General features: G+C 39.9%; 2 protein-coding genes across 6 annotated transcripts in view; one reads left to right on the forward strand and one right to left on the reverse strand.

Moving 5' to 3' along the window:
- Sox102F (transcription factor Sox102F) overlaps window positions 1-27154 on the reverse strand; it is a 157127-nt gene that overhangs the window by 57352 nt on the left and 72621 nt on the right. The window lies entirely within an intron of this gene.
- On the forward strand, window positions 25094-26995 carry LOC146720410 (dynein light chain roadblock-type 2-like). Of its 2 annotated transcripts, none has more exons than XM_085488662.1 (4): window positions 25094-25572; window positions 25951-26106; window positions 26234-26568; window positions 26642-26995. In XM_085488662.1, the coding sequence occupies exons 3-4, from the start codon at window positions 26511-26513 to the stop codon at window positions 26851-26853; spliced, it is 270 nt and encodes an 89-aa protein (XP_085344788.1). In that variant the 5' UTR covers window positions 25094-25572; window positions 25951-26106; window positions 26234-26510; the 3' UTR covers window positions 26854-26995. The 2 variants fall into 2 exon arrangements, with proteins under 2 accessions (XP_085344788.1, XP_085344789.1); XM_085488663.1 differs by lacking the exon at window positions 25094-25572 and adding an exon at window positions 25579-25736.

The raw sequence follows: 27154 nt of genomic DNA on the forward strand, positions 1-27154 counted from the left end.
AATGCTCATTGTTGTCATCGGGCTGTCCGCCCACAGCTTCCACCACGGGTTCGCTGATCGTCCCTGCGTTCTCTTCGCCAGGTAGAAATCCTCGAGTCGGCCCCAAATCGGGAAGAGACAAATTTGTTGCATTTTGCCGCCATTATGCTTTGCCATTGCGTAACGAGCGCTACATATAAATCTTACGACTTCAATTGCGATCCAATATTCATCGCGTTGCGAATCAAAGAACAACTTGGAAATTTAATAATAAGAGTGATGTTGCCGAAATTGCATTTTTCAGTTCGATCCCCTTTATTACCCGCCGCGTTATATATGTCAATATATGCATCGTATTCCTTGCAACCCTCAACTGTTTTGCGCAGAAGGAAACGTATATGAGAATGACGCCATGGGTATCTCTTTTATATTTTCCTCTCCCCGTTCTACCACCCTCCTTTTTCGTAGTCTCAGCGCACCCTTAACTAGAGCCTCTTACCATCCCTCGAGCGTACCTACTTTGCCGGGGTCACCGCGTAATTCGTCCATCCGTTGCGCTCCGTCTGACCCTTTCCGCGTTAGACCGCAAATCGATGTTCTTTTCCTCTCAATTAAGATCGATTGCGGTCAGCGTCAATTTGTGTCGTTCTCGTAATTACTCTATCTAGCATGATAGCTTCCTTTTCGTGACAGGATGGAGAAATGAATAATAATACCGTTTCGAATCGGAATAAAAACGCAATTTTCACACATTGCAAGCATAATCAACATAACATTCATTTACTTTTCATTTTGTGTAATTTCGTTTTGCTTTCATCGCGTGACATTTTTGAATGAAAATTTTACATGATTCGAGTGATGCAAAAATTTTCCAATTTTTCATCTCGTCGAACAAAATAATATCCATATTATGAATGATAATAAGAGAATGATCTCTCTCAGAGTGAGGAGAAGCAAAATAGAAATGATCGAGGATCATAATTGCTATTTTTCGCGCATGAGCTTATTTCGAAAGGATAGATATACCATATCAATCAACACGACGTAACAGTTTTATAATCCCGACTTTAGAAATGCGCGATGTTTCGTTTGGTAAAGCGGTATTAGCATAGTATGAAATATTGCGGATCGAAGGGGGCGTTTTTATCCCACGTGTTTAAGCCGTAGATCAGAAGTCCGTAGAGACATTTTCCGCTGCGGGCGGGCGCGGTTGGTTTAGCACATCAGAAACGGAGATGGGCCATCGTTATGTGCGTTGCACCGGGAGCGGTATTAACGCGGTGACACGCGAAATACCATGCTATTCCGGTACCGGTCTCGCGGGTGCGGGAGCCGACAAGAACAATGAGTGTTGTACGCGTTCCGCGTATTGCTCGTGCATCCTCTTGCAGAGTATGCCAGGCACTATGGTGGGTGTAGAGGAGGGAGAAAGTGAGAGGGAGAGAAAGAGGGAAAAAGAAAGACAAACCGAGATTTATGCGAGGCGGCGGCGTCGGTGGCGTCGCAACGTTGTGCTCGCGTTGCTGGACGTCGCCGTCGAAGCCGTAATCGTCGTCGTGGTTGTCGACGACGAAGACGACGAAGACGACGACCACGACCACGACGACGAAGAAGTGCGGGTGAGAGAGTGTCTTCGTGTAGGAGGAGGAAGAGGACAGGAGGGAACGGGCGCGCGAGGCCGAAGTAGAGAGAAAAAGGTAAAAGACGACAAGGATGACAACGCAGCCGTGGCTGCTTGTGAATGAACATTGGCTTGCGAGCGGCGCGGCGTTTCCGGTCGCTCTCTATCTCTCCATCTCTCTCTCCTTCTCGCGACTTCTCTCATTTCGCCTCGTTCTCTCTCCTACCCTGTCCCCCAGTAGCTTCACCCTGATCCGCCTGCTCTATCTATTCGCGTCCTTCTCTTCTCATGAATGAGAGTCATCGAGTTGCGATCTCGCGACAGAGAACGAGAAAGACGGAGATAGTGCGTGCCAAACGAGATGGACGAGGAAGGACGAAGGAATGACAGAGGAGCGAGAGGGACAGAAGACTAAAAGAGAGCGAGAGAGAGAGAGAGAAAGGCCGGACGGACCGTTAGCCTTAAGCCAAACGGTCGCAACGGGGCCTGGGACGAATTTAGATCAGGAACTGAGAAACGAAGGGAACACGATCGCTCACTCCCTCCCTCCTCCCTGCTCCTCCACACAAGTGTCCTTTTTTTTACTTCCTTCGCTCCTTTATTCCTCTCTTCTCTTCCCCGCTTTGTTGCTCCCATTATTAATATATCGCAGTCTTCGTGCCTGACCGCCCGCTCTTCTGCGCATCGCGTCGCTGTTTCTTCTTCTTCATGGCCCTCTTCTTCTTCTTCTTCTTCTTCTTTCTCGTACACCCGCTCATCCGGCGGCGTACACTGTGCCGATTATAAATAGTAACCTTTGTCGGGCGCTTTTCTTTATACTTCCATCTTCTCATCGCCTCCGCATCTCCATTTGGTGATGCCTTGAGGGTTTTTGCGCGAATAACTCGCTTATGCAAACGAAAATTCTTCAGCTTGCAATTACTTCTTAATACTCTTGTTTGTATATTAAAATCAAGAATAAACAAGCGAATAATAATGGACATTTATTATTAGCAATTTCCTATTTAAAGCTTTTCGAGAACAGTAAAGATGGAGATCATCCATAGTTTATAGGTTTTTCCAGTTGCTCACGTCAGATTTGCTCCAATATTTTATCACGCCGAACCCCTCGACAGTATTAACTTGTCTGTTAATTTTCTAAACTCTTGACTTAAATGATTTGATGCTTATACATTGCCGTAAGCTAGGCTAAAGTAATAATTGTTGCGTGGGATGAGAGATTCTGAATATAATGGAAGAAGTCTCGAAAAAAGATAACATTGACGGCCGCCTGCAGCTACTTTGAGACGCAGTATTATTTCCCGGAATAAATATAGTATTGTATAATTTATATTATATCAAGTATACAGGGTGTCCGGTAACTAACGGACCAATGATTAAGGGCGGATTCTCTGGCCAATTTGGAGACGACTTTTCCTTAGCAAAAATGTTGAGAAGTCAATAATTTTCGAGTTATAAGCGATTGGAAAAAATCGGTTTTTTTGAAAACTAAACGTTTTGGAGTTAAAAGTCTAACATAATTACATTTTTCAGTTAATTTCAGGTAGAGTTTATTATAATAAAATTTTAATTTGAGGCTTAGTTATAAAGATACATAATGACAAATATTGGAAAGTTGTAAAAAATGATGACCTTTTTCGACATTTTCGCTGAGGAAAAATCGTTCCCAAATTGACCAAAGAATTCATTTGTAATCATTGGTCCGTTAGTTACCGGACACCCTGTATATATTAATTCCACAAAATATTTAACAATATTTCTTAAACCATCTTCTATTTGGAAGATCATTTTTATCAAACGTATTAGACTCAGGGATCTTTAATTATCGTTCTAAATAATATTATTCTCAGATCAGACAGGATATAATTGAATAATAAGAATCGGAGAATTAATCAGATGTACAGATGTAATTCAATAGACACATTTGTTCCCACCGCGAACAAATGCATCGGCGCTGCGTCGTTGCAGCGAGAGAAGAGACTTCGGCGTGAGAAGATAAGATGCGGAGAGCTCCGATGGAGAGGAGGCACACACAGAGAAGAGAGTGGGGAGATGAGGCTGGCAGAAAATGACCACACGGCTGAAAAGCCGGGCGCGTGCCCGCGCGCGAGTGACCGCGTGCGTACACACGCGCCGACACTCGTCTCGCGCCGGCGCGGCGCGTTAACTCTCTGGGATTTCTCTCCTCGCGAGAGAGGCGAGAAGAGACAAGGATTTCGCCTCCTCTCGCGGATGCGGACGTGGCGTGGCGAAATAATACCTGACCGTTGAAAACGCACACGCACACGCACACGGTGTATAAATAGAGCGCGCACGCGTGCACACACGCTCGTGACGTGTGACAGGTGTCCGGTCCGGAGAATAATTAAAATCCGCGTACGCGCCCGTAATAGGCGACCGCGCCGGCGGTGAACAAACGACGACATTACGTGCTCTCTCTCTCTCTCTCTCTTTCTTTCTCTCTCGTTCAAGACGTGTGCGCCCACGTGCGTAGGCGTGAATTACGACGCGGCGCGCGGCTAACAAACAACGGAGAACGCGCTTGGCATTGCCGCTGTTTTATTGTGTGCTTCGCGAACCCAGGGACACCGCGCTAAGATCGATCGGTTCGCGGTTCTCGATATTGTGAAACGTACTCGAGTCCTAAGTGGGGATAACTATAAGAAGCGATTTCGTAATAGATTCTCTTATGCGCCGATATGTAACTTGTGGGAGTGCGAGCAAAATGCCTGATCCTGATATGTTTTATAACAATAAAAATTATAAAGTATAATATTTTATAATTCTTGCTATTGACGTTTATTTCATGATATTATGGATAAAAAAATAGTAATCTTGATTTTAATACATGCATATATATGTATACGCATGTATTAAAATCAAAAGTATATATAATATAGGCTTTTTATAATACCTATTAAAGTAAAATATAATTTCAATCGATAACCATTACTCGATGTAATTTCATCAAAATGTAAGACACAGAATATATTATTATATTTGAAATAGAGTAGGTATATTTGAAATAGATAATCGAATAGTATAATAGTATAAAATGGTACGTAATAATTATCCGTTTATATAGCAAGATTATTTTCGTCATACTGTATCTAATCGCAACATCTGTTCCAATCGTGAGATTAAACTATCCCAAGTATCCCAGATTTTTATAACGCGCATCAAAGGATCAACGCGTTAAACAATATAATTTAAACTATTTGCCACAACGGCGAAACTCTCGCTTAATCGCGGGATACGATGATTGACGACGCGATTTAAACAAGCTGGCAGAACTGTATCATTAACTTCTGTATTGAAATAACGAGCGCAAACAGCGGCCGATAATAGCGGCCTTCCCATCATCCACTTAGCAGAAAATTAGTATGAAAAGAACCTCCTTTGTTTTTCCTCCTTTTTTTCATGTTACGGCATCCGTTCCCATCGCGGCTCGAAATCTTAATTACTAATAACTACGAAACGATGATTTCTTGTGCACGCAACCGGTTGCGGGAACACGCGCTACTCATAACGATGATGCTTCGCCGAGAGAGAGACAATGGGATTCTCACTCGGGACCGACAATGCACGTGCGCACAATTGTATTAGATAGATATTTGAAATTACAATGCGCTCCAAGTACGCGCATCGTGCGAACTCACGTTCTTTCTGGAATTCGAGATGTCAATCTCAATGTCAACTTGTTTCTGAAGATTCGAATTCGCGGAAATAATAATATCATACATGGAAAAAGAACTGCTGTCTATCGATGATTTCCTTTCCTCCCGAGAAACCAACGAAAAAAAAATCGACAAAATTACGTAAAAGATCAAGTTGAAGAAAATGTAATTATATACGCACTTATATTTAAATTGGAGCAAAATTGAAGAACCGAAAAAGTCAGCGACATAGAAAGGAGCGGAGTGCAGCGCCTATCTCCGTCGTAGGCACGTGTTCGCGACGTATGTATGCATGTGCATACACGCGCAATTAAAGCGACGTGGTTGCACAGCGCGGAGATCATGAATGGAGCAGCGCGGCACGGACGAAGGAATGAGTCAGGCGCGAAAGAATGGCGAGGATATTTCATAAAGCCGGAGCGAGGAAACGGCCCCGTGCGCTCTCGTGAGTGGCGCGGCTGCGAGGAGGCCGCGCACATGGCTATTATTATCGTCTCTCTCGGCTCCTTCTCAGCCGCAGCCCTCGCGCCAGCGAGCGAGTAAGCGAGCGAGCGAGTAAGCGCTCGAGAAACAATAAGCAGTTTGTACTTGGGAAAGCACATTGTGTGCACTCAGCGGTGATGTATCGCGCATATCCTCGGCATGGACAGTTCTCACATGGTGATTAGTTTAAGTTAGACGATGCTCGACTTCTTCGGGCGTTCAGTTTTTATATTATTAAGGGGGTGCTGACTGCGTCTGTTTTATCGACGAATATTATTTTCATTTAATTATTTATTGGCTGTACGGAATGAAAAATCCTTTACTATATATGTATATAAAATAAAACAAGAAATCATCTAAATAATTACAGTTTTGGAGAATCAGTTTTTAATTACAGTTTTCTTATCGGTCTTTTGCATTAGGTCAACCTAACCGATAAGAGAACTGTTTTAAAAAACTGTTACTTTTTTGGTTTTTTTTAAGTAACCCAGATTTGTTATTATAAATACTTATAATATTTGTCGATAAAGCAAACACAGTCGAAAAAGGCGAGGATATAAAATCATGCTTATGTTAAAAGGAAAAACTGAATGAACAGCCTCGCTAATGTCAATGTCTCTCATTTCATTGAAATAATGAATGAATGAACGGTAAACGAGAAAAGCTAATAGGCTAGTGAAGAGAGATGCGACTAGAGATGATAAAGTCACTTTGCAACATCTTTAAAGACACATCCGATCTTTACGAGCTTGCATTTCGCTTTCGGAAACACACGTCCGCCTGCGCGCGATATTTAATCAGTGGGCTTTACAAGGCTGATGATTCTTAGATTGCACCTGGACGGTATTGTTACATGTCTATTAACGTGCGGGCCGCGTCTTGTTAACGTTAATTTATGTACGCACGCTGGAACGAGCAGATTTCTCGTTACAGCCGCGCATTTACAGGTCTCACGAGGCGAATTATAGCATTTGTACTCGTTAAACACTAAACGTTTATTATCCGCGGTTCGTTACCAAGCGTCTAATCTTCAACGCCAGAACTCGGATTGCAATTATGTAAAGCGCCACATGAGTGTTAATAAAATAAGAGCTGCTCATCGCGCGCGCGCTGCAATTGACCTGTATTTAAAATTAAATTATTGTGTTTATTTGAAAAAAAAAAAAATATATATAGTATCTATTTAATTCATAATTTATATTTTTTCCTATTTTGTCACATTATCGATATATTTATTATTTATTACGAACGTCGAGCCAAGTCACTCATACATATATATTTTATATACTCGAGCACGTGCAGCTTTAACCACTATAGGCTACGCTACGAAATAAGTGATTATTTCTGAATGAGCGATATGTTTCGAGAGACTCCGGAACGAGCGAAAGATACGAGTTCTCGTGCGTGTGTGATTCCCTCTACGCACGCATATATGTATACACGTACGAGGCCTCCGCGAAGCGCGCGGTTCCGATCTCGAGACTAGACGAGTTAATCGGCCGCGAAAGCACAATAAACTTCGAGATAATAAACGGAGCGTCGTGCGTTCGTTTACCATAATAATGCCTTCCGCCATGGCAGATCCGTGCAGCATCCGAAGCTACCCGAAACGAATAGAACGCTATAAATAGGAATGCCCTGTCTCTCTCCTTCCCTCACTCATCTCTCTTTCTCTCGTTTTATCTTTCCTCCCTCTTGCCGTCTCTTTCTTTCTTTCGCGCTCTCAAATTTGCTCGCTTCCTCTCTCTTCGAGCTCTTCTCCTCCACCTCTACTTTCCTGTTGCATTCTACAGAAGCGCTCCGATCATCATCTCCACAAACTCTCTACGCCCGCGCGTGCAACGCCGGCCGCAAACGCGCGGTTATTTCAGAGAGCGAATCTCCGGCTCTCTCGCACGTTTTGCTAGCGAGAGATATTATTACGTGGCGGTGCATTAACGCGCGCGGAGATCCTTCCGATATGACAAGACGAGCGTGTATCGCGCTGTGCCACTTTGGATGCACCCTTCACGCTGCGAAAATGTTACAGAAATTAAGAGCGACGACTCTCGAGCAGCAACGAAAAGGTCAATCCCTACTTGCATTTCGCGCATCTCCTCTCGCTTCACAATTAGAATATTCTTAGATTTCCCTTCGCGCAAATATCCAGTTTTAAATACTCGTTAATTTGTCAGTATATAATTGTACACGAGAGAAGAATTTTGTAGGAAAATTATTATGTAGAAATTGGATAATTATGTAATTTCCAATTATAAAATAAAAAAAAAAGAACGTATTAGAATAAATGTACTGAATTGCGTGGAATGTCATTTTTGGAGAGAATCTACCTTTATAAGATACGCTATACCTATATATTATCGTAAAATATTTAATTCACACTGCATTTGCGACACGCAAGATGTTTATGATGTACTTGCAAACTGAACGATATGATATATGTTTCCGACAATCGTAAATATTTCAGGCTGCAGATTGAGCGTATAAATGGAGCCAATAGAACTTGAAATAATATGCAGAATTTCTTACTATCTAAGTAGGCATCTCATTTCATTATATAAGAGTTGATAAACCTAATTCGGTTCAAAATGTTTTGAGGAATTAAACTCTGCTTATTCAGTGAACGATGAGATCAAGAAGGGATGAAGCAGCAGGGGCCGAATGCCGTAAACGAGGTCTTGGAAAGAACCGCACAAGTCGGTTCTTGGTGTTTTGCACATAGCCACCCCCTGCGCTCTTACTCCCTCTTACTCTTACTTCTTTACCAACGTCGGAGCTCGGGGGATGGTTTAAGTTCGCGGTGACAGGAGCGAACGCTCGCAATGATTAATGGCTTAGCGCATTAACAGGCTATTGACAAACACGTTTCTCATCCGTGGTACCTCCATCTCGTTCTCCCGCGCTCTCTTCGGGGCGAATAACCAAGAGAACGGCGAGGACGATGGCGTCGTTGGTGCACGCGATAAAAGAGAAGAACGGGAAAGAGAAAGATCGGAAGAAGGGATGACAGGGTGGGCTTTCTTAAATGCGCCGGCGTTGTAAAGAGAAAGAAGACGAAGAAGGGTAGAGCCGAGAAAGAGAGCGAAAGAAAAAGCGATTTCTTCTCGCCCTTCTGGCCGCGCCAACAAAAACGCATCTTCGTCATCCCCTAAAGATCGTGCCTGCCTCCTCTTTCCGCCTGTCTGTTCTTTCTGCCCATTTTCTTGCTCGTTCTACTGTCGCTCTATTTCTTCAAGCGTCGTCTTTTTCCTTCCGGATAAGTGACGCCACCTTAGAGCCATCAGCTTTTAAATAGGCAATCCCCTTTTTCCATTCGACAAAGCTATCGCTCTTTCCGCGTCTTTTTCGTATTGCAACGAAATGGGTTTAAAGATAAATCTCACAAATAAATTGAATTTTTAATCAAATGTCGAAAACACACGTGGCGAATAATTCTGTTTTCGTTCTTCTGAATATTATTTAATTATATTAACCGATTAATACTCAATTAACATAAATATTTTTTAATTATATTATTTTCGCTTTCACATAAAAAAAAAGAATGAAATTTGTACCGTTCACTATATATATATATGAATGATTGGTCATTGTCGAGATACATTCATTGCCGAAGTGAAGATGCGACAAGTTAATGATTATAAATGATACCGATATATCTACTAATGATTCTATAATGATTCTAATCACAGTATAAGGACTGCTCGAGGAAAAAAGGGATAGGGGATAATAATAGAATGCATCGCGAGAATGCGAAGCGAAAATCCGTAGCCTATAACCATGCAAATTACTTTCGTACATATGCGAGATGTATATAAGAAATAACGAATGATTAGCATATATAAATTCTGACAACAATCATCATTTATATTAAACAATGCGACATTTGGATATAATAAAATCGTGAAATTGATACAATAGCGATATTTCGACATCGCCTCATTGTTTGTTATTTTATTATACTGCGATACGCGCGGGTAGAATAAAAAATACTTAGAGAGGACGCGGATGAACCTATTCGAGAAGACTCGCTGCTACTCGCGGCATTCACATCGTCTCGCGGATGCTTCGTGGTCGCGCCTTTCATATTCGCGCGTACGAATACCTGCCTACGCGGGATAAGTGATTATGCCGGGCCATATTGAAATTCGTTGGGCCAACGATAGAAATCATCGCGTGGCTTTTTGTCGGTATCCACTTTGGCGTTTGATTGGATCATGCTGCGCGAGTCGAGCGATCTACACTCGGAATACGTGCAATAGTCGCTTGTGCAATATATATGCATTTGTGCATGCACCAGACTAATTTGTATATAGATATACATATATATATATATATACGTCGACAAGAGTGTAACGACTAAGGGTGCGTTCCGTTATGCACTGCAAGTACTGACAGTACTATCAATAGCGTTCCGATATAGATAGCAGTGCACTGCGAAAGTACTATCATGAGTATATGACGTCATTAATTTTGACGTTATTTCCTGTTGCGATTACTGCAACCGGCGAGGTAAAGCACTCGCAGTAATCAAGATTGCTACCTCCATGTGTACGGTGGAACTAACTTTTAAATTCCATATCTGAATATAATGATACAATATTTTCAACGTAATTTTTACATTTTATTCTAGGTATTTTAATTTGTCGTCTCATTTCATTTATTAATTCCATTTCCAAATCGCTTTCACTTGATGACTCACTCGAATATATATTCTCGATTAAATTATATGTAATTAATGCAATAATGGTATTATCCATTTCACCAATTTTTCACTCGATGATTATTAGCGAAAAAGGTTAGTTAAAAGTCTGCTGAAAGCGTACTGTAGTGCGTTCCGTTTTACTATTTTGCAGTAACTTCAAAGTGCACAAAATTAAAAAGGAACGCTGTCAACAGTACACTTGCATGACGTCATAGTGTCAGTACTTGCAGTGCATAACGGAACGCACCCTAAGTCGGCATGAAAGAGAAATGCTGGCGCATATAGTGGATTTCAAGAACTCTTTTTACGTGAACCACTATTTTCCCTTCCTTTTGTGTCTTCTCTTTCATTTCTCTCCGTCGATTGCAAATCTCTGTCGATGAAGTTTGATTAAATTTAAGGTCATGTGGATTTCATATATATTTTTGTTACGATTTTTTAATTAATAATTTATTGTATGATATGAAGTAAAATTATATACACGTGTGTATCACGCGCTCAGCGCGCTATATAATAATTTATTTAATTCATTTATTTTATTTAGTTATCAAAAAGATGAAAAATTTATAGTACATTAGATAGTGCTGAGAATGGCTGAAAATCTTTTGTAATTTTATTTGTATATAAGAATATACCTATAATTTGTTGTCGTGTGACTGACGTTTGACATGATTAAAAATACATCTTCCCGGATGAAAACTGTAGTTTTTTCTGGATGTAATTATACTCCTATCGACAGGGCGAAACATCATAGTAAGTACAATAATTGAGATGTAAAGATTTTTATACTAAGAACATCTTGAAACTTGACATTTCCTCCTTTCAATGACCGCGTTCACTAATGTTAATTACAGTTTAATCAATCTCTCGTCTAGTTTTTTTCTTATCTTGGATCCAAGGAAAAGAATAAAATCTTATTTACTTTAACTGTTAAGTTGATAAAATAAAGAATATAGAGATATGAAAAATATATATATATATATTAATATAGAAATATTAATAATATATTAATAATAACTTACCAATTTATAATATAGTTATGCAATAATAAATTATAAATTTGAATATAGAAATTGAATAGACCGTAGTCGGTTATTCGATCGACCGCCGCAAATACTCGCGTTATTCGCATTTTTCTTAGCACATGAGAGCACCGAAGAACGTCGCGGAAACTAGCTCTATTCATACATGACTTACTAGATCGACGAGGAGCGCACAATCGGTACCGTGGTCTCCAATAGATGTTCCTTGCGAGGAGATGGAGAAGAGGGTTTAGACGAGAGGGGGAGAGCACAGGGAGGGGTAGAGATAGTAGTGACGGTGGAGTTAGAGGAGGTAGGAAAAAGGGAGCTCGAAGAGAGGATGTGGCTCAACTCGTTCGACCCATTCACGTTCCGATGAAAAGACTGCGTCGAACAGACGTCGTGAAAAGAGAAGAGAATTATTATGATTATTATTATTAACGTTTCTATAGAAATAATTTCCCCTTTTCCTATCTGTCTTCGACTTTAGGTAGATAAAGGTCGTGCCTCTCTCGTTCGCCGGTCGAAAGGGAATGGCCTCTTTTATAGAATCGCGAGAATGGCTCGGTGTTACAATGCTTGCCTAATTATCCAATATTGGATACAACGATCATTGCTAATTTCATGTCATTATTCTTGTATGTAAAATTTAGATTAATCTTTAATATAACTGCGAAAAAATCAATCATTATTTAGACAAGTCAATTGTTCATCAATCGAAAGATGATATCAATATCTCAAAAACCGACGTTTCAGATCTTATTTCAACTTATTTTGTATTCTCCTACATCGCGTTTACAGACTCGCTCGAACACTGTTATATCTCGAAGCGTTCTCTCGTCTCGCACACAAGCGCGACAATCACACGTACATTGTGATTAATACGGCGCGTGATACAGTCGCTCCAGTATGCACGCACACGCACAGGCGCGACGTAAACGTACGAGTATGTAAATCGCGGATCAGTCACAATGAGACTGTTGTCTGACGTAGAAAGACTGATGGCCGCCGAGATGGTAGTGGTTCGAAGCGGAACGCGAGGAAGTGGAGGAGGATGCCGAAGGTCAGAGAAGGTTTGCACGTGCTGGTTCAACCGGCAGGCCCATTGGAGCGCGACAAGTCCCTTTCCGTGGAGAGAGAGACCATCGTCTTTCGTAGAGTCGCCATTCAAAACACGTGGTCCATATTAACGCGGGAGCGACGAATAATGGTCAACTGAAATGGGTGTGCTTGGCGGAAGAGGACCTCGGAAAACGAGACGGCTGACTCAAGTGACCGAGCTCAATTACATCAGCGCTTCGATTACATCATGCATCATTTCTTTTTCTTTCTTTTTTTTTTCTGTACATCAAATATGACGATCGGCGCGAATAAATGATACGATACGAATGCAACCTCTCTGAGTAATAATTTTTATGTTCCCCAATTTACACTTTGTGGTAGAATTAATTGTAAAAGTAGATTGTTAACGTTTACAGCAATAAATTAGTATCTGATCAGTTTTGCAGAGAGAAGAACTGAATTCTTTTATCATCGATTTAATAAACATATACGAGATGCATAAATTACAGAATGCATCCCTGAACTTTTACGCAAGCGATTAAAGCTTTAGCGGATTACAGCATTCACGAATACATCTATGGGAATAACATACACGAGTACTGTAAATGGATGTGTAAAGAAAGCAACGAAAGAAGAAACGACCAGAGGGGGCGAATGTGCCTTTTCTTTTGTCGTTAAGAAATATAAGGGAGCAGAGGAAAGCGCGTATAAAGCACGTCTTGTTGGGCATCAGTATAAAGAAAACGAAACTTGTGAGTGTGGGTGCGTGCGATATATTTTGTAATTATATTGCGCGTGTGTATAAGCAACGCATCTGATCTCTGTGATCTCTTTTCACATCCACGCGTATTTAAAATCGAGCATTGAGATATAATTTCGGCCAGTTCAATATATCGTATATGTAGAAGCAAAAATAATCTCTATAATAATCAACAATAACATAGATTATAAAAATAAATAAAGTTTAAAAATCCATTGGTTTTTCTTCTTCATAATATATATATATAATATAGAAGACATTTTGTGTATATAAATTGTGTCGAAAAATTTATATTTTTCAAAAAATTGTAACATATGTGTGGATTTAGGAGAAGCGGGGAAAACCGATGTAAATAAATGTAATTACTCTAATTAGAAACTTGTGAAACTAGTCAACTAATTAATAACCGTCTGATAATTAATACTATATTAGTCTCGATTCGCGGTGTTATATTTGCAACATCGAGAGGTTCTGTTTATACTTTAAACTCGATTAATATTTTTGACAGTTATCAGCTGATTTCTTGTCAAAAAATATCACAGATAAGAGCATTATTTACAACATATTATTTATTTTAATATTTTTAACATATTTTAAAATTTAATTAGCAAATTTTTAGCTTTATTAATATTTTTTACTGAAATCAACTGATTAAAACGTTAATTTGCTATATAAGTTTTAAAAAATAATGTTATAAAAATGAAAATAATAATATGTTTTAAATAATATGTTATAATACTTTTTAAATTCGATTAATACTTTTGACAGTTATCAGCTGATTTCTATCAAAAAATATTAATCGCATGAATAAGGTATTATAACGTGTTATTTATAACATATTACTATTTTAACATTTCTTACATATTATGATTTTTAAATTTAATTAGCAAATTAACGATTCATTAATATTTTTGACAGATATCAGCTGATTTTTCATATTAACTTCTAACATAAATTGTATTCTGTATGTATATACAATTTATATTAATAACGCAATAAAAATAACGCGAGAAAAACGCAAAGAGTATACGAAAATAATGTGAATGGAAAAAACTAAACATCAATGATCGCAACACTGACGTTACAATCGCGTGTGTAACTACGTGAATGAAAGAAAGTACGAGTAACTAAAATAAGACATAAATCATCGCGATAAGAAACTCGACGACAGCTCGACATGTAGTTTCACACCTTGAGATGCGATGTGCGACACCTAAACCATTGAAAATTGTGAAAAAAGTGTCGGCATATCTTTTTTAGATTTTATCTACGTATCGAGTTTCGTCAAAGCCACGGGATGCTCGCTCGACCATGCCTTTTAAGAGTACAAAAAGGATGCGCGAGAAAGAATAGAGAAAGATGGAGAAAAAAGTCGAGTCCGCGTGGATCGACGTGCCTTATAAGGATTAGAAATAACGTGTCGAGGAACGAAAAGGACGCACGAAATAACGGAGAAAATCCGAAACTCCAATAGGAAGCGATGTTTCGCCAATAAGACGAACTCATGTTGCGAGTCGACAAATTTCGACTTTTTTATTGGCTCTAATGGTCATCGTTCGCGCGGACTTCACATGGTTTTTAGATCAAGAAAGTCAATATGCTATATGGATCACGACTTCCAAACTGACAGTTATCAGCTGATTTCTGTCAAAATATATTCATCGAGAATAAAATATGATAACATATTATTTATAACTTACAATATTATGTGTAACGCGTGCTTGTGTTGTTCTACTATCTTAAGAAAGACATGATTCGATAATATATAAATTGTAAGATTGTTGGATGATAAAAAAATTGTATAATATATTATGTCATAAATTGATACTGTTATATATACCTTATATAATGTGCTCGACGTATCCAATTATGTTAATTAAAGTAACGAGATTTCGAGCGAGGTTTTATATATCTAAATACATATAGAGTTTTCCAATGCATCAGTATATTTTTTTATTACAGAATATTGAAAAAAAAATTTTTCCACTTAAATAGATGTACCTATAACTGTATAATGTAGACGCACATTTTTATAAAATAAAATCTATTTTCAAACTAATACCTGTCTGAGTTAACATGTTAGATATTTGATATCATACTTTTAAAATTTAAATATTTTAGTTGACATTTTTTTTTACAGGAAACAGATTGTTAAGTTGACATGTATTCTTGATTTAATCTTACGACAAGCACTTAAGTTTTCACATACAAAACAACTATAAATACCGCACGTTATTTTTGTTCCAGAAATGACACAGGGCATCCACGAGTACCTGTCTACATCGAGATGGTCTACCACAGCAATAATGAAAGGTACAACTCTCATCTCTCTTTTTTCCTCTTTTGTTTCTCTAAATATTGATGACAGTGGTAATTTATTCGCCTCCCCCGAGAATCATCTGTCTATCACTCGCGACATTTTCGTTAGTCATGTCTCTCTCTGAGTCTTCTCAGTTTTTTGAAAAACTAACACGATAGACTTCAACGCTTCAATAGAGTGGTACGATTTTCAGAGATGTTAAAAAATAATAGTTTTTTTATTGTAATAAATGAAGAAAAAATCAAGATCTTAATCAACATGCTTTTCTCAAACAATTAATCGCGATATTTTAATTCATATTCCTATAATGTTATAAAAATATTAAAGTTTTGAAAAAAAAAACTGTTTTTAATTAATTGTCTAATTTTTCGATCTTCTTATCTGATTTCGTTAATGACGGAAAGAATTTCGCATGACTTTGTCGAATGAGCGAAATTATGAGCGAACAAATGCCTCTTCGCGAGTCGGTGTTATAGGAGGCATTAAAAGCGGCCTCTGTCCCGATTACATAATTCAATCTTGACGTTAATAATGCCTCGTATGTGTCTGCTCTTTTGTCTCTCATATTGCACATACGTTCACACGTGGTAGATTGATAGATGCTTCTTACAAGTCTGGCAAGCGGCCTTTAAGCTCGCACAGATTTACAATAGTAGACAATTAGCGAACATTAACAGCATCAGAGAGATAGAAGATTACGGAGAAGTAATTATTGTCTTTCTAATGGCTTCATAACTTCATATACAATTATTTTCCGTTGTTCATTGTAAGACGAGCAATTTTCTCTGTAACGAAAAGAGTAATAAAAATTGACGCTATACTTTCCAACGTGCACAACGTAGGATCATTTATTTATTGGGATCAGCATCATATCGAGTTTAATCAAAATAATTGAAGATTAACTCATCTAATTGTAAGGATTGTCGGCGTAACTAAGAGAGATTTTTCTTTTGTCCGTTCGTACTTTCGCATTTTGTTCGCAGCCGATTGCGCACAGGTGTATATTTTATCCCGAAGTGTTACCACATCTCTCGACGTCTAGTGGCTTTTTGTCAGTGCCGAGGAAAGAGCGGACCGGCCACACATGAGAGAACCGAGATGAAAAATCCTCGCATGGAGCACATAACATACACGCGCGCTTCGTCGACGTTTCTCATTTGGTTAAGAATAACATCGTCAATCTGTCGCACGGCGCATTGCACGATAATACCCGGCTTCTTAATTCCCGTCACCGTCGGCGCCCTTTGTTCCTGCCGAATGTTCTATTATTATGTAACGAGACAAGACAAGGTATCGGCGCGAAATAGCCAGGTCTCAAACTGACAGCTTGAGAAATACACATGTACCTTTATACGTGGCCTGCGCCACAAAAATCGTAGAACCGCTGAAAATAGATGTCTCTTCTATTTCAAACGTGAAATGACATTCTTACATTTTGTTTGAATACTTGCAAAGGTTATAAACAAAAACGGAAGCTTCCGCATATACGATAATATATATATATAATTCGCTCGAAAATCGGATATAAAACAACGTGTAGAAATCATTTACTCGAATCACGTTTCATGGTTCGATATATCTCATGAACTGTTTCATCTTTCTCATCATCATTATCCCTTTTTTCGTGCCCTCCTTCGTCCGTAATGTCCACGTCCATTAATTCACCGAGTCGTCGCAGTAAGTAATAAGGTAAGAACGAGGCGAAAAATAAAAGGCGACGGTATATATTCCGGTCACGGGGTGACAGGTCGTTGTCAGTAGCACGAGGAGGGTGAAATCGCGTGCTCTCTCTCTCTTTCTCCGACGTTACATCGTCGATGGGAAGGAGGCATCTCATCTCCTGGACAACCCCGCGGCTGCGACATAACGTCATAAAAATAATCAACCCCGTCCGACGAGCCCGGGGCGCACTTTGATCTCCACGCATTTGTTTCTCCGATATCGTCCAGAAATCTGCCCCCTTCTTCGGTTCATGAATGCTCGGCGCAGTTTTTTTTTAAGAGCCCGAGCGCGATGGAAGGGACGGGAAAACGAGGCAAGGGAAGTAGACGAGACGCTGGATGAACTTTCGCATGCGGCGAGAGTTTTCGTGCTTGCGAAATAAAAAATTAATGAGAAAGGCTACCGCGTGCTGTATTTGGTTTCGACTGCACCGGCAAACCCCGAAGAAATGACGACGGGCGCTCTTATTGGCCATTTTGAAATTGAGTACGCCGCAAGTTTAACGCTCCCTGCTGATCGCGTTCTTTTTCCTCTATCGCGGTCCGCATTCCGAAACTCTTGTAATTTGCCATCGAGAAGCGACGGCAATTTTCTCGCGCGCGATTGGAAAGCCATTTACGGTGGAATATATGTATATTCACATATATACGCACACATATACACATCTAGCTAGAAAAATTACAACTCCGCGGATAAAAGAGAACCGCACATTTTTCAATCGTCAATGATTGGCCGTTTGCTTTTAACGGATTAAATAAACGGTATTCGGTCTTTATAATAAAACATATAGCAAATAAAGTAGAATACGATATTTTTAAAATATCTGAATAATTAACAATTATATCCATAATTAATAAGATAGAGAGAAGAAGGAAAGAATGAGAGTTCTTTCTGTAACTTCTGCAACATACATTGAAATTGCCATTTGTTTTAACGATCATAGGAAACGGTGCGTAGCTGATTTTCGCATAGATTCCATATATTTGCATCGATATAATCCTGATATTTCAACCGGCATTCGCGAAGCAAATATTTTCGCTTAATCGATCGCAACAAACGCAGTGGAATCGGGCGAGGTCTGGGCCTATAGACATCCATTGAATGCAGAGTATCGACTGCACGCTACGAGCCAATGAGAGGATTCCGTGCATAATGTATAGCTGGGATATATTGCAGTCACACGGCACACCAAAGCTACGCTTGGCGCACACAGGGAGCAAGAGAGAGAGAGAGAGAGACAGAGGGAGAGAGAGATAAAAAGACAGAGACACAGAGAGAGAAAGAGGGAGATAAATAGATAGAGATAGAGAGAGAGAGAGAGAGAGAGAGAGAGAGAGAGAGAGAGAGAGAGAGAGAGAGACATGCGTGCACGATATGTCTATGTAACACAGCGTGCTCAGCCACGCCGCTCTGTGTGTTTACCTAATAATTATAATTACGACATCGCAGAGCTGTACGTTCCATACCCTGGCAACCGTCTACTCTATTGATTAGAACAGCGAGTTGCGGGGCTCGATCGACATGGCGATACGAAATAATCGACGTCTTCCGTTATACATATAACGACTAGCGACACGATATACGTATCATTCCTGTCATTATGATCGTTAATACCTATCATAATCAGGTGCGGAAAATCTAGGGGATAATGTGTTTTCATCATCACGCGATTATACCTATCAATTGTAATCCGTGCATACCAATACTTGACATATATAGCATATCCTTATACGAGCCATCACTCATATCGACCGAATAAAGTCGCGTCAGGTTTATTTAGGTCCGTATATAATGTCGTCTAGTATGAATATAGTAGCCAATAGTAAACGACTATGATAATGCAGTTAAAGGTCGCTATTTGGCATCGTGTCCCAAATTGTACCGTCGCTGTGATTAATTGAACAGGCTGAGATAAGATAGCCATAGATGCTGCTAATGCCACGCTAATATGACGCGAGACATTCGAATGAATACGCAATAATCCGGTAGCTCTTCGTGAGTTCCTTGTAAATTTGCCTCATCTATCACGCTAATTCGCGATTGCATTCGCGCGAACAGAAATAGATGTAATACGGAGCAAATAACATAAGCATCGAATTAAAAAGCCCATCTCGAGATAATTTTCGATCGAGGCCTTCGAACGACTACGCAATTATATATATCTAATCCCGCGTGGTATAAAGGAGCTGTTAAATATCCCTCTCGTAAAGAGTGCTTATAGAAAAATACAAATGCGTAAATCGAAGAAAGCGTATCTATCGTGCATCTAGCGCAAATCAATGACGAAATGCGGTTGTATATGCTCGAGCAAGTACACGTCGTTAACGATCACGAAGCGATCGCTCATTAAGTTTGGCAAACCCATATGGCAGGCATCATCAAGAGCAACGATGGACGATAAATTCATCATAGAATAATGACGTTAATGAACTAGACGGGGGAGGAAGGCTTTAGGGGCAACAAGTTCGGGCTGGATGGCTATGAAATATTCAGGCGGAATCAATCCTGACTGTGCTACTCGGGCTGGACGCGGAGGGGCCGGATAAGAGCGAAGGAAGGGAAGGTGAGGAAGGACTGTTAGAGAGACCGAGAGGCAGATTTGAGAAATTCGTGTCCTGAGAGGGGCGCGTGCGGAGGGCTCGCGTAAAGCGTAACGGAGGCTCGCTTAACCCTTGAGTTTGCGGCCGGGACTAAAGTAGTTATGTTTGTCCTTTGAGCTGATGGGGCAGGCGCCGCGGGGTAACCCGGCTAATCCTACGGGACTCGATATATCCTGCTAATGGGTCCGGTCCCTGTATGCCGGGGAAGGAACTTCGGCGCCAAGAGAAACGGCTTTGACGCGCGTCATACGCGATGTATTATGCAACACTGCATATTGCTAGTATTATTGTCGAGTTTACGCGCGACACTTTCCTCTCGATCGCGTTTGTAAGTCGCGCTGCCTGAAATTCAGAAAACTTATTAAACGTTGCGAAAAAGAAGAAAAAATCTTGATTGGAACAACTGTATCGATAAATCATACCAACTGGTTTCAACGTCGGTTATATGTACAGTCGTTTTGCAAAAAGGAACAATCATTATTCGCAGAAAAAACAATACATTATATATCTCAGATACTGCGCGATAGAAAACTAATTGCGCGAGTGTTGCTTATTCCTAGTTTCTACTTTAATGATTACAAAGCAAGTGTTGCAACTCGACTGGCAACGTTCTTTTTTCGCAATAACGATATAAAAACACGCGTAATTATCTAGTTGACAAAACGACAAAGAATGCGCACCGCGAATAAAGAATTGAGAGAGGCGAGAAAAAAGAAGTAGACGAGATGATAAAGGTGGAAATGGGGAGAAAGGGCAAATTACCGGTTTTGCGATAAACGGTTCGGTCGATCAAATCGCCGCGGAATAACGGGCCGAACTTAACGCGTTACGTAACGCAGGTGTAATCACCTACCGCGTATGTGTATGTGTTTCGTCGGGACTCGTTTCATCTCTCGCGGGAGGCAAATCGTTACCGAACCGCGCCGCGGTCAGTGGTGGATGTGCGATGTACCGTAGCATTAATTGCGAGAGAAGCGAAGGTCTCTACTTTCACGCGCGCTGTCTTCTCCCCTTAATTAATGTTTTATTAAGCCAAAGATTTTGCATCAGGCGTTGCTCGCGATTCGAGGGCTCTTCTTAAGGTTCGTTTAGCTTTATCGCGTTAGACACAATATACCAGAAGCAGAATAACGCCCCTGTTGGCAAAAAAATATATAACAGCAATTAATCGAACGATGTTAATTATATGCTCTTTTTTTAACGTAGCAAAATTAAAAATGGCAATCGATAGAGATAATTGTTCCAGGATACAAAGATGTGCTTCGCCATAATTCTCGTAATTTTTTGTTACACATACCTTTTGTTATACCTGACGTACGGGAGATTTAAAAGTCGGCACGCATTGTGAGAGCGTGATAGAGGCTTTAACACAATGCGACGAGAGAGAGAGAGAGAGAAATCCTCTCGACGAGCGGAACTCTGTTGGCGGGAGAGAAGGCGAGATGAGGCTGCGGAACGAACGCGAGGTACAGAGCGAGTCAAGAAGGGGCTCGGGAAGAAGAGGGAAAAGTATACCAGCGTGGCTAATGAGTCGCGGGATGATTGATTCGCCTATTCGCGCTATGCCCGGGACCGTATGCTTTCACTTGCTCTCTCGCTCCCGGCTTCCCCTGTTCCCCGTGTGTTCTCGCTTCGCTTCTCCCTCTCTCCGCCGAATGCCTTTATCTCCCTTCGCGCCGTTCAGTTCATTCCCCATTCACGAACTGTCAGAACGCCTATGGCAACAACATTCAATAAATATCGTATAAACGCTTTCACCGCGAGGCGAACCGACGTCGTCACAAATTTACAGACCGAATTCTCGCCTTTTATCGCTATATTTCTTCTCACGAAAGAGAGAGAGAGAGAGAGACAGAGAGAATGATTCCATTCGCTTTTGTCTCGCGCGCGAAATTGAAATGCGCTCTTCCCCGCGAGGTATAAGGAAATCCATGTCAATTATTTTACGCTGAATGTATACACGAAAAAAGTTTACCGGCTTAATATCGCGAGGCACAAGAGAGGGAAGAACAATCTGCGGTATAGATAACGTGTTAGATCTCGGCAGCTTGACGAAAGGCTGACTCACCCGCGGCGTTTTCAGCTTACTCACGAAGCTCGTATTTATTACGCTCTTATCTGACGGACGCTCCTCAATCAGTTTCCCTCCCTCTCGGCTTTAAGGCTTTTCGCATCGATGTCGCGATCTGTTAAAAGAGAGAGAGAGAATGAATGAAATCTGCAACATACAAATAATGCTACTGCGTTTGCATCCTTGGCCTCTATCAATTCACCCCGCATATACTAAGCGGACGTCATTCGCGCGAATGTTCGAGCCTTATCGAGCTATTGTCGAGCTGTCCTCGAGAGATGGATCACGCGTACCTAATATAATAGGTACGTTCAGTGTCAGCCAATAAAGGTCTTTTTGTGGCCCGTATGACGGAGTGGTCTGCCGTCGCGATTGCGGTCTTCCGCGTGTGTAAATTTAACGCACGCGTATAGCACTTTGGATCGAGTCTGATTTATAATGTTTCTCCGCGTTTTTCTTATTTTATCAACGCATCCAATTACAATTAGCAAATTCTCTGTAGAAAAACATTCAAGTATCACTAATCATAGCTATAAAGGTTTACATGGAAATTTACTCTAAGAGCATCGATATGTACATTTTACTATCTACAATAAAATTAATCAAACATATTTCACATCTTATTACGATAGATATTAATATTTTAACCAGAGAAACTTTTTTCTTCCAATATCACATTGTCCCACGATTACCGTGATTTTCAGGGTAAATTCAAAGAGAAAATTCTCTCTGTGTACCAACAATGATCGGTTATTGAAGATCACCGTCTTATATTTCCGTAACGATTATACGGACATCGAGCGTGACTGGCGTCGACAATCGGCCGGTTGATGAATTTTCCACGGCGGGAACGAGTAAACAGATATATACGAGCATGCGCCGGCGTATACGCAGCGGAGGTTCGTTTCCACTTAGCCGTATTAACGGGAGTTTGATTGCCGTGCCATCCATCCATCCATTCCGTCCATCTGTCCGTCCGACCTTCCCCGGCTTTCCCCGTTACATCCCTCGCCACGGATGATAGAGGGAGATGGGTAATCGGTGTCAACCCCCGCGATCCGTGCATCAAGGTTCGACGGGAGAGTCGTGTTACCACCGAGCGCCGGGGCCACGAAAACTCTTTATCGCGGGGTCGCGCAACGAGTCAGATCGGATCGAGCGAAGCGGGACGAAAGCGAGCAATCAAAGGGAATAATTCAGAAGACGGCCACATTGTTCCCCGCTCGTCCGCCCGGCTTCCCGTGGGACGGTGCAGCCCGCGAGTTATGCGACCCGGGCGATAATGAACGGCGGAATAGCGTCACGCTCCCGAAGCGATGCGAATTTCCCCGAGCGACAAGGAAATGAAATTTTTATCGGCCAACTTATTCCAAATGCCTTTCATTCCTTTAGAAGCGGTAACGCCGTTTTATGTTACATATATATACGTGTGTGTATATATATATATATATATATATATATATATATATATATATATATTTATGTGTACATTGTATATACATTATCCGGTGCATTTATTTCAAATAAATTTGATTTCACATTTCTTGATATATTTTTCCATTTTTTTCTTTGATTATTTTAATTATTATTTACATGATGCAGCGAAATAGTAATGCTTATCTTGGTGATAAACGATAAAGAAAAATACTGAAACATTTTTGCAGACTAATCGAATAAATTACAACAAGACTTCGCGTTTATATTCTCCTGTATATTAACTGAATCGTGACTAAATGAAGATGATAATATAAGCTTCGTGCGGGGGAGAAAAAGCTGGCGAAGATATTATCGAGAGATTATTATATATTGACAGTCGTACGTTGACGTCTACTCGAAATGCAACGATATCGCTGGGATGCGACGACGTTCACCCCTCGCAAAAGCGCGATATTATATTATAATCCCGGCAGTGACTTCGACGAGGAGAGTCGCGGGGATGTGCTTGTAAGACCGGCGAAAAGAGAGCGAGAGAAAGAGATCGCGAGAACGGAGCGATGGAGCGGGATGGCGGGGGCTTGTCTGGAAGATTAGCACCTCGTATAAAAGTGCTGTAGCGCGAACAGAGAACCGGCGAGGGAGAGGGGTGGTAAGGCTGTAGAGGCGACGATGGTGGTGGAAGTGAGGATATCAGGGGATGAGGGAGAGAGAGAGAGAGAGATGTACCGAGAGTGAGAAGGCACACCGGAGGTGGTGAACGTCGAAGGGTGAGAGAGAACCAAGACGAAGGTTGTTCCTTATATATAGCCGCCTCTCTCGCCGCCCGCGCCTTACCCCGGCCTGGTATGTAAGAGGAAAATTAGTTTTCAGAAATTTTTATGAAAGCCCTGAAAAGAGAAACTGTAAGGTTCCCTTTCTCATTGCCGGCTATTTTTGTTCGCAGAGCTGCGGGGATTTCAATGGCCTTTATTTTACTCGCGCGTTAATCTCTCGCGGGCGATACCACCGGGGCCAGGTCGTTCCGGCTTATATACCCTAGTGCTCGCGCACCAGATGCGATGAGAAGGAGCTGTACGAGGCTACAGAGAAAAGCCGGACACGTGGGGTAAAAGATAAAATGTGTCGCGATGGGCTCGTACGACTTGCGCCACCGTCAAACGGAATGAATGAGGTCGTTATACGTGTCGCATTATAAAATCTCTATTCTAATTAGTCTTCAACAATTGTATACGAGAGGCAATATCGTCATGGCGTTAATTTTTATAATTAAGCGTCGCGTTCTCCTGCCGCGTTCCGAGAGAGAATAACGAGAAAAGACTTTTGTGAAAATCTAAGTCCGCGGAGATTTAAAGTAACGACTCTGACAAGTCAGCGAAACTTGTTAACGGGAATAAACGTCCTCGAGAGATCTATGGTCGTAATTGCACAAACATTTAGATCGTGCGGTTAATACGCTAGTCTTCAGCGTAATAAATGCCTTTATTGAGAGATCCTTGTCTTCACTGCAGAAATGTACAAGTATTTTTCATGAATAACTAGCTTCTCGAGAAGTTTATTCATTAATCATATCTTGATACAATGCAAATAACAAGTGTGTGAATTATAAGAGATTTTTTGTTTCGCGCAGGAATCAAGAGACACGGTAGTGTCTCGCGACCAGTTAAGGGCGTAGCCGAGACACCGTGTATCTTAACGCGAGTCGGACATTTGAGTCTTTATAATATTTCGAATTCTCAATAACGGCTGAAGCAATCGAGTTTATACTAGACTTAATCGATAGATTGAGTTTGAATTATATAATAAAAGTGTCTTTATTTCTGCTCTACGTGATTTGTAAGCAGAGATATATAATTGCAAAGTCGAAATATGAAAAATTTCTTTTAAGAAACGTCCCCGTCATCATTGTCATCATCGACCACGCAAACATAGTAGTATCGTGCTACACGTATTCACACGTATACAACACATGCGCACACATATATCACACGTACACAACACATAAATAGATGCATGTATTGGAAATGTCCATCTCGCACGTTTTACAACAGACGGCGATAGTTGCCCTCCGCTATATTGACAGCGTGCGGGGTTAGATATTTTCAATCAATCAACGTGCGGGGTTAGATATTTTCAATTTCAATTTTTACATTCAATTTTAATGTTATTATTTGCAAATTTATGGTCATAATATTTCAATAATATTTCAATTATATAAATGCCTATGTATGAGTATGCATATATTTTTAATAATAGTTGCCCTCCGCTATATTGACAGCGTGCGGGGTTAGATATTTTCAATTTCAATTTTTACATTCAATTTTAATGTTATTATTTGCAAATTTATTGTCATAATAATTTATGTGCAAGTTTACAGTCTGTGATACAAAATCAGATATTTTGCTATTATTTCAATAATATTTCAATTATATAAATGCCTATGTATGAGTATGCATATATTTTTAATAATTTTCTTAATTAGCTTCTATATTTTTTTCAGTTGTACATCAAGCAGGTAGCATTATCAGCTCACTTGTGAGCATGGGTTGGGCAATGGCTAGTTATCATCGCAGCATTCGATTAGCTTAACAAGATAAATCTAATATCAGTGCTATAGGAACTATTTTACAATTTTTCTGGCATTTTCTTATTGCAGGTACATATATATCCAATAATTAATATACAAAATTAAATATTATTCATCACACACTTTGTATCAAAATAATATATTTTTTTAAATTTATTTTAAATTTATTTAATCATTTTTATCATTGTGATTGTAGTGGCAAGGATCTTATTGCTCAGTGTCATTGCAAGCATCTGGCCTATATATACCATAATATATTGTGTAATACATTGGCTAAGTATGACAATATAGATTTTGATAGATTCCCATGGAATATTGGAATTTTGTTGGACTTACAGTCATCCACCACATATGCAGCCTACAATTAAAGAACGCATTTATTCCATATGATTTGCTTCCGTTATTGGAATATTTAAAATAAAAATTTTATTAATAAATTTCGATGAAATAATTTATAAGAGGTTGAAGAAACTATGAAACAAATTCAGTCTCATAAAAGGGTAGTTGGAACAATAGTGGTGAATGCAGAAGGTATTACATGAGATCATTGACATGATTTACTTGTAGTTGTAAACAAAAATTTATAAAATTATATTTGTTTTAGGTATTCCTATAAAGTCAACATTAGATAATACGACAACAGTTCAATACGCAGGTTTGATAAGTCAATTGTCAGATAAAGCTCGTTCTGTCGTACGTGATTTGAATCCAACAAATGATTTAACTTTCTTGCGCATACGTAGCAAAAAACATAAAATTATGATGGCACCAGATAAAGAATTCATATTAATAGTAGTACAAAATCCAGTTGATTGATATTTAAAAGAAACAAAAATATATTTCAAAGTTAAGATTTATTTTTTTGGTTGTTAATTTAATCTGTATGCTACATTGGATGTTAATATCTATTCAATTAAATAAAGAAAAATAAAAGAATAAAGCTTAAAAATTATACAAAATGCAGTATTTAATTACTAATTTAACAAATTATGAACTTTTAGAGTTTTTTAATAGTGCTTTCTTCTTTGGTAACAATATTATATTTTTAAGTTTGATAATTATGAAAATATGTATATATAGTAATTCATGGCATGTTTATTTTTGTATTTAATACAAT

This window comes from Nylanderia fulva, unplaced genomic scaffold, assembly GCF_048542155.1.
Source record: "Nylanderia fulva isolate GAGA-0341 unplaced genomic scaffold, ASM4854215v1 Scaffold7, whole genome shotgun sequence".
Taxonomy (NCBI): domain Eukaryota; kingdom Metazoa; phylum Arthropoda; class Insecta; order Hymenoptera; family Formicidae; genus Nylanderia; species Nylanderia fulva.